The sequence below is a fragment of the Berghia stephanieae genome, chromosome 9, assembly GCF_034508935.2.
Source record: "Berghia stephanieae isolate SIO BIC M18660-M18661 chromosome 9, UCSD_Bste_1.3, whole genome shotgun sequence".
NCBI lineage: Eukaryota > Metazoa > Mollusca > Gastropoda > Nudibranchia > Aeolidiidae > Berghia > Berghia stephanieae.
The window spans coordinates 22,556,422-22,565,598 of NC_088368.1; the positions used below are offsets into that span (position 1 = coordinate 22,556,422).

General features: G+C 35.3%; 1 protein-coding gene across 1 annotated transcript; it reads right to left on the bottom strand.

Moving 5' to 3' along the window:
• Nucleotides 1-315: 315 nt before the first annotated feature.
• On the bottom strand, nt 316-6,638 carry LOC144979875 (uncharacterized). The gene is made up of 3 exons (XM_078927108.1): nt 6,531-6,638; nt 5,088-5,527; nt 316-2,446 (listed from the first exon to the last, which is right to left on the bottom strand). Exon 3 carries the CDS (start codon nt 2,406-2,408, stop codon nt 1,188-1,190), a length of 1,221 nt encoding a protein of 406 aa, XP_078783234.1. The 5' UTR covers nt 2,409-2,446; nt 5,088-5,527; nt 6,531-6,638; the 3' UTR covers nt 316-1,187.
• Nucleotides 6,639-9,177: the final 2,539 nt, after the last annotated feature.

The following is a 9,177-nucleotide window of genomic DNA, read 5'->3' on the forward strand; positions in this document are numbered from 1 at the left end:
AAAACTTTTTTTTTTAACTATTGAAAATATCAGTTTTAAAAGAACAAACAACTCCCCCCCCCCCCCCCCCCCCTCCCCAAAGTAAACAATGTCAAATCAACATACCAATAATATCTAATAACTCCATTTTGTCAATTGCAATGCAACATTATATTGAAACATGACTTTACAAGTATAAGAGTATATTTTACATGATTCCTTGAAAATAATAAATTTGATTACTTTCTTTCTCCCCCTCCCCCCCCCCCCCGCTCTCTCTCTCTCTCTCTCTCTCTCTCTCTCTCTCTCTCTCTCTCTCTTCTTTCTTTCTTTCTTACACACACACACACACACAAACTTAATTTTTAAAACTATTGAAAATATTTTTTAAAAATAACAACAAAAACAACAGTAAAAAAAACAACAACAACAACAAAAACCCAAAGTAAACAATGTAAAATCAACATATCGTTAATATCTAATAACTCCATTTTGTCAATTGCAATGCAACATTATATTGAAACATGACTTTACACATTCAGAGTACACTTCATATTAATATACTACATGTTCACTGAAAATACTAAATTTGGTTAATTTCTTCCCCCCCCCCCCCTCTCTCTCTCTGTCTCTCTCTCTCTCTCTCTCCCTCTCTCTCTCTATCCCCCCCCTCTCTCTCTCTCTCTCTCTCTCTCTCTTTCTTTCTTTCTTTCTTTCTTTCTTTCTCACTCACTCAAACGCACATTAAAACTTAATATAAAATCTTTTGAAAATGTCAGTAAAATAAAAAAGAAACAAAACAAAATAAAAAACGCCCCCAAAGTAAACAATGTCAAATCAACATACCAATAATATCTAATAACTCCATTTTGTCAATTGCAATGCAACATTATATTGAAACATGACTTTACAAATCAGAGCATGATTCATTGAAAAAATAAAATTGATTACTCTCTCTCTCTCTCTCTCTCTCTCTCTCTCTCTCTCTCTCTCTCTCTTTGTGAATAGTAAAACAATGGGAATAAAAATCACTCTCATAAAGGAAAAAAAAGAACACCTCAGAGTCCGCCGGGTGCTTGGTATGGGTAGGTCGAGCGGCTCTTCTCTTTATTCTTAGTAGTTTGTCCGTGTCCGACGTCTTTATCCGGAAGACAGCAGAGGACGGCAGTGTCTAGTCGTCGGAGTCAGTCTCCGGTGTGAGTTAGCCCTTACTCGTCCAAGTGATTGAGCAGCACTTGCATTACTTCTTGGTGGTTGTTTTGCCGGGCTAAATCACAGGCAGTGTTGCCGTCAACGTTTCTTTTATCTACTAGGGCACGGTATTGAATAAGGTTTTCAACACAGTGCACGTGCCCGTTATGGGCCATGTGCATCAATGGGGTCCAACGCAATCTGTCGACAACGTTCACGTCAGCCCTGCGTGCTGCAAGAATCTCAACACACGACGGATGGTCATGATAGGCAGCGTGCATAATCGCTGTGTAGCCGGACATATCCACAACGTTTACCCCGGCACCCTTGTCCAAACACGCTGTCGCAATGTCCACACGCCCCATTTTAGCAGCGATCATCAACGGGGTTTCCCCAGAAATATTACACACGTTCACATTTATTTCTAACCTGTCACACAAAAATCGAACACATTCCAAAAATCCAATCGTAACAGCACACATGAGCAATGTGTTACCTCTGTTGTCTCTCGCGTTTACATACGCTCCTCGTATACACAGCATCTTTACACACTGAAAATCTCTTTGAAGCTGTTCTTGGCTTCTGTTCGCCTCTGGATACCAATTTACCATAACGTTAACAAGCACATCTCGAGCACACAAGTCGGCGTCATTACACAAGAGCACTCTGACGCAATCTACATGTCCCCCAAATACTGCAATTTTCAAAGCCGTGTTGCCGCTGACGTCGGCAAGATTCATGTTGGCTCCGGCACCGATGAGCATTGTAACAATTTCAAGGTTACCAATATAAGCTGCCTTCATGAGAGCGGTTAGTCCAGACCTGTCTGGAGAGTTCAGCATAACATTTTCCTGAATGAGCAGCTGAACACATGAAGTGTGACCACTAGCACATGCTTTCATTAGAGCCGTATGTGACTGATGATCTTCAAAGTTCAAATTTGCGCCTCTTCTAATAAGCAAATCAAGACTAGCATAATGGCCAATACGGGCTGCCCGGATAACCGCTGTTTGGCGCAGACGCCAATCCATATCGTCGATATTAGCTCCTCTGTCCAAAAGGAAGTTCACAACGTCCAGCTGACCCGAGAACGCCGCTTTATGCAGTAACGTCTCCCCGTTTTCATCTGCAGCATTCACTGGAAATCCAAGACTGAGGTATCTCTGAAGTGCGTCCTGATTTCCATTGCGAGCTGCGTGAAAAACTCTCCATATCTGTCTTTCATCGTACTCTTCCATCGTTGATCACCTCAATATGGTTCGATGGAGATTGAAATCTGTTTCAGAAAACAAAAACAAACAAAAAAAAAAACAATTAAACAAAAACAAACAAACAAACAAAAACAATAAAAGAAGTGCGCAGAATTTATTTTAAGCTTTTGGTGATTTTTTTTTATAGCGCCACTAAACGTGCTCAGAGCGCTTTACAAGGGGTACCTGGCCAACAGCAACACCTAAGATGTAGGACGGGATAAAACGCCCGTAAGGCGATATTACCAATTATTTTTTTTCGGACAGAGACAACGCTGTTAACGGCCAGGTGATCATTTTACACCTGAGTACGGTGAGCAAAGAGCCTTTTCCAAGGGCTCACCTATGCGCCGAGCGAGGCTCGAACTCAGGACTTCCGATTCGAAAGCGAGTGTCATACCACTAGACCACATAGCCGGATTGTAAAACACAAAATGATCAATACTAGACCGGGTTCACAAGACAAGATTGGGAACCACAACGCAAAAATCAAATTTCTGGTCGATCGTCTCAAAACGGTATTATGTGGGAATCAACCTGATGTTTAACATGTGATATTGATATTGATGGGGGCAGCGTGGCTCAGCGGTACGGTCTTTGCTTCGTACCCGAAAAGTACCGAGTTCGACCACTCGCCGCTGCTCTGTGTGGCCTTGAGCAAGCCATCTCGCCCTAGCTCAAATTGTGGCGCTGCACTGCGGCTGACGCCTGGGTTATTTCAGTCTTCCCTTGGAATAGACCCTAGAGACAATTTTCCCCTATGGGATGAATAAAGGGATTTTTTGTTTGTTTTTTGTTTAAATAGTTAAGATATAGGCCTGTGTTGAAAGGAGAGAGAGAGAGAGAGAGAGAGAGAGAGAGAGAGAGAGAGAGAGAGAGAGAGAGAGAGAGACAGCGAGAGAGAGAGCCAGAGAGAGAAATAGAGGAGAGAGATAGAGGGGGGGGGAAGAGAGATGAGAGGAGAAAGCGGTGGGAGAGATAGAGAGAGAGAGAGAGAGAGATAGAGAGAGAGATAGAGAGAAGAGAGGGGAGAGAGAGAGAGGAGAGAGAGAGGGAGAGAGAGGAGAGGAGAGAGAGAGAGAGCGGAGAGGGAGGGGTGGGGATGGAGGGGACGGGAGGGATAATAATAATAATAATAATAATAATAATAATAATAATAATAAAAATAATAATAATAATAATAATAATAATAATAATATAATAATATTAATATATATAATTATATATTATTATTATTATTATTATATTATTATTATTATTATTATTATTATTATTTTATTATTATTATTATTATTATTATTATTATTATTATTATTATTTTATTATTATTATTATTATTATTTATTATTTTATATTATTATGATTATTATTATTATTATTATTTATTAGTATTATTATCATTAGTATTATTATTAGTATTATTATTATTATTGTTATTATTATTATTATTATTATTATTATTATTATTATTATTATTATTATTATTATTATTATTATTATTATTATCATATTTGTTGAGCGCTCTCTCATATCACGAGGAAGTGCTCAGAGCGCTTTACAGGGGAAGGGCATCAGCAAATCAATTTGGAAAATAACAAAGTCTTAAGATGATTTTTAAACATATCTTCCGATGAAGAATGCTAAATTATTTCTTTGTTCCAGAGGGTTGGGATGTCTCTAGAAAAAGGATCGTCCTCCACGCGATACGTAAGAGTTCTTTCTATGAGTGACAAGCAATTTTCCATCGGATGACGAACGAAGGGATAGGATTGTTGTATATAACTCCAATTTATCATAAAGATAAGTTGGTTGATATGTATTGAAACACAATGTCAGAACTTTGTACAGTATTCATTCCTTAACCCTCTCCTTACCACCTGCAGCAAAATCGTCACAGAATTCGTTACGACACATTATACATTTCTTTTAAAAATCTGTTTTATTTTGTACATCACAAACTTCGAAGAATGATCTTTGTTTAATTAATAAGAACATTAAGTTATTTTGTAGAGAGATTGTTTGTGTTTAAATTTTTTTTTTTTTTTTTTTTTTTGCTGGGTATGCCTGCCATTTTGGGAAAATACTGAAAATGATCGTTAATATAAGGAGAAAGTTAACAGGAAGCCAATGAATCTCTTTTAGCAGAGGTGTTGCAGCATTGTTTTGAATTCTTTGCAGCCTGATAATTCTTCATTCTTTCGCTGGTGAGGTTAAAAAAAAGGGAGAGTTACAATAGTCAAGTTTTGAAAAAGCCAAAGATGTAATCTAGGTTGTTGTCATATCTGTTTTTATGGAGTTTGTAATTAATTTTGCCAATTCTGTAAAGTTGGAAATTTATTAGGCATTGAGCAAGATATGTTATGTGTCATATTTTCATCCATAAAGATGCCAAGATTTTTAACAGAGGGTGATCAGAATGTATAAAAGTCAAAACATGATCGAATTATAATATTTATTATCTCAACCTTTAAAAAAAAAGATTATCGCCAACAAAATTGTTTCAGCCGGTGCAATGGCTTCTTCGCCGCCCCGATATATATATATATATATATTATATATATATATATATATATATATATATATGTGTGTGTGTGTGTGTGTGTGTGTGTGTGTGTGTGTTTCATAATTCACCTTCATACTACAAATGATTTAAAAAATGTTAAATACCTGATCCTTTTCTTAACTTCCTCGATTATCAACCGGCTTGGGAGATGGAGCCACGAAAAGCAGATAGAATTTCATAGTTGATCCAATCAGAATTTACACAAACATGTTCTAAGTCATAGAAACGGGGATGAACTCAGAGTCGAAGGATCTTGTGGTTGCAGGTGACTCTTTGAATGAACTCATTTCATTCCTGAAATCCTCTTATCAATATCAATCCGGGCAGAACTAATTACGTCAGTTATCAAATTGTATATTTATAATTATCTTTATTTTTTGGACGACTTTGAATTCAATAGGAAATTAAGGAAATGCAAGAATGTCTAACGTTGAAAACATAAATTTCACTCTTCATAATAACGATACCAATTTTTATTCAAATTCCATAAGTTCTGCTTTAAAAATCACATTTTAAGTATTAGGTATGTCCTGAGGTAAAATCACTTTGAAACGATTGGTCAGGTATAAGTTTAAGAAAAAAAAGTATTACTTTTAATCCACCGCAAAACTATTTTTATATCAACACATTATCAATCCCCAGAATTACAGTGACAAACACATGACATCACACTGAATATGTCAGCAGCATTATAAGAACAGCGGACTGACTGCACAATCTCGACTCGTTCATCCTGCTTTGATCTTCTTTTGATTAAAACAAATATGATATTAATAAGAGGGGTGGAGTTGAAACATCTTCGAATTTATAATTTTTAATTCCCTAGCCATGCCAAATAAAACAATTTAAAATATTGATGACGAAGAGGACAACGAGGTTGCCAGATTAAATTCAGGCATTCTGCCAACTGGATTTAAAAAATCTGCCAAATACCACAAAAATCTGCCAAACCGTACTATTTATAGTACCCCCTTTGAAAACTCACCAGTTTTGTTAAACAAAAAATTCTCAAGGTGGATGTCATAAATTTTTTTTTTTCGTTTCCCAAGTTTAAAAAAATCACTAATACATAAAAATTGCCATGGAAAACGTGGAGTAGACCTATACATTCATCCCTAGGCCTCGGAAAATAAAATCTGCCAAATATCTGCCAAACTGCCAAACCGATTTTTCTCTGCCAGACGACTTCAAATTCTGCCAAAAAAAGGACATTTGGCAGAAAATCTGCCAAATTGGCAACCTTGGCACCGATTCATTCTTGTTGATCGCCCTCGACTAGATCTATATGTATTGGTTTTCCGAGAAAATAATACTATAATCGATGTCACGGTTTAATTAATTCGCCGAAAAGCATCGGCCTATAGAATTAAACGAATGAGAATAAGCACGGAGCCTAAAAAGTGTCCTCCAATGAAAGCATTCAGCGCCATTATATCTTGGGCTGGGAACGTGTTCGGTCTCTATGTCAACATAACGACACGAGAAAAACAACAAACAATATCAAAATCCATATTAAAATGGTTCAGAACTGTTGCGTATATTTATACTTCAATAAAGCTGCCAAAAAAAATGAAGTTAGAAACATGTTCTAAGTCATAGAAACGGGGATGAACTCAGAGTCGAAGGATCTTGTGGTTGCAGGTGACTCTTTGAATGAACTCATTTCATTCCTGAAATCCTCTTATCAATATCAATCCCGGGCAGAACTAATTACGTCAGTTATCAAATTGTATATTTATAATTATCTTTATTTTTTGGACGACTTTGAATTCAATAGGAAATTAAGGAAATGCAAGACTGTCTAACGTTGAAAACATAAATTTCACTCTTCATAATAACGATACCAATTTTTATTCAAATTCCATAAGTTCTGCTTTAAAAATCACATTTTAAGTATTAGGTATGTCCTGAGGTAAAATCACTTTGAAACGATTGGTCAGGTATAAGTTTAAGAAAAAAAAGTATTACTTTTAATCCACCGCAAAACTATTTTTATATCAACACATTATCAATCCCCAGAATTACAGTGACAAACACATGACATCACACTGAATATGTCAGCAGCATTATAAGAACAGCGGACTGACTGCACAATCTCGACTCGTTTTTTTTTGTCAGCCATTTAAAATGAGTAGTTCTCATTGAATTGTATTAATCAGACTATAAACATTAAAGGTAACGCATAGTTTTGTGTGTTGGTCCATTTTATCCAGCTGACAGTGTTATGAGTTGTTGTTTTTTAAAACTAAACGCATAGCATCAATATACATCGTTGATATGCGTTTAAGTAAAACACTCACTGTTCTACGAGAATGATCAGTCGTATTATTAGCACAAAAAATAGCTATGAGTAACCTTTAACATTTAATGTCTGATTGAGAGAGTCCCGTACGTGAGAACCAAATATCTAACTAGTTGTCTGAAAACAGCAATAAGTAGCAGAGTGATGAACTTGATCATTAATATTAACTCTTCAGAGACATCCTGCAAGGAATTAATAATAATAATGATAATAATAATAACAGTAATGATAATAATAATAATGATAATAATAATAATAATAATAATAATAATAATAATAATAATAATAATAATAATAATAATAATAATAATAATAATATGATGATGATGATGATGATGATGATGATGATGATGATGATGATGATGATGATGATGATGATGATGATGATGATGATGATGATGATGATGATGATGATGATGATGATGATATAATATATAATAATAATAATTATATTATTATTATTATTATTATTATTATTATTATTATTATTATTATTATTATTATTATTATTATACTATTATTATTATATTATTATTATTATTATTATTATTTTATTATTATTATTATTATTATTATTATATTATTATTATTATTATTGCACAGTATTATTATTATTTATTTATCCAAATGAAATTTTTTGCACAGACGTGTTGAACAAACATGATAATGTGAAAATATAATAATATGGTAAGAGATAGAAATAGATTACCAATTGATATTTGACGCCCACATAGGAGAAATGGGCATTGAAGTCTCTCAACTGTTGAATGTTTTAAGAAATTAATGAGCAGGAACCAGTGCACGATAAAGATCTAAACAAGTGTGTATGAACGGTGCCAGACAAAGCAGGAAATCCCAAAACATAAGTCGACCACGACCCTATTTGTCTGGCACCTTCCTTACACACTTGATCAGATCTTTTTATGGAATGTTTTGAAACGAATTAGACTAGTAAACATCTTTCTGAATTAAAGAAATTGACTATCTTTCAAATGGTACTTTTTGTCTTATGTCATGGCATTTCTGCTCCTTAGTAAACACAAACAAAACAGATAAAATTCAGGAGCCTGTCCTTCGATTTATTTACAACAACCACAGTAAATAGCTCTTCTGATGACATATTCACAAATGCCCAAGTTCCCTTATTAGAAATCAAAACGATGCGCACAATGGCAACAGAAACTTTTAAAATCCTCTACATTTATAATTTGTCCCCTCCAATTTTCAACAACTTAGTTTAGAAATAAAACTTTAAGCATACCTACACTGTTGCTATTCTAAAAACTAAAAACTACCTCTCTCGGAAGCGAGGACGAGAGACGCATGCGCACAACCAACATGACGTTCTCTCTCTAATAACTCTTCGGCCGGTGACGTCACAGACTATGGGTGACGTCCAATCTAGGGACGCTACTCTTCCGCTAATCTCATTCCCTATTGACAATATTTTTCGTTTGATTTGGGAGTATTTCCATTTCAACAATGAGACAGACCATTACAAATTCAGCTATCAAATCCTGCAAATAAATAAGTAAACGGGGGCATTATTAGAGTGTTTCCATTACAACAAAGAGTCCATAATAGCGTGGGTCATCGGACCGGCAAATTAACATACCTTGGTTTGAAAGTACGGTTTCCACAACACAGTAGTATAATGATTAAAATATGTGAATGCTTGTTAGTAGTAGTAGTAGTAGTAGTAGTAGTAGTAGTAGTAGTAGTAGTAGTAGTAGTAGTAGTAGTAGTAGTAGTAGTAGTAGTAGTAGTAGTAGCGTATGGCTACACCTCCAAATTCATTTCGTCAACCCAGCTTCCAAAGTCTTCCTCCGCCTTACGGACTGTCTCATAGCCCCCTTCAAGTTTAGTTATTGGACAGTGGAGGACGAAGTGAT

Bases quoted from the DNA above. Each gene is read 5' to 3' on its own strand.
- LOC144979875 (XM_078927108.1), bottom strand. From the start codon at position 2,408: ATGGAAGAGTACGATGAAAGACAGATATGGAGAGTTTTTCACGCAGCT.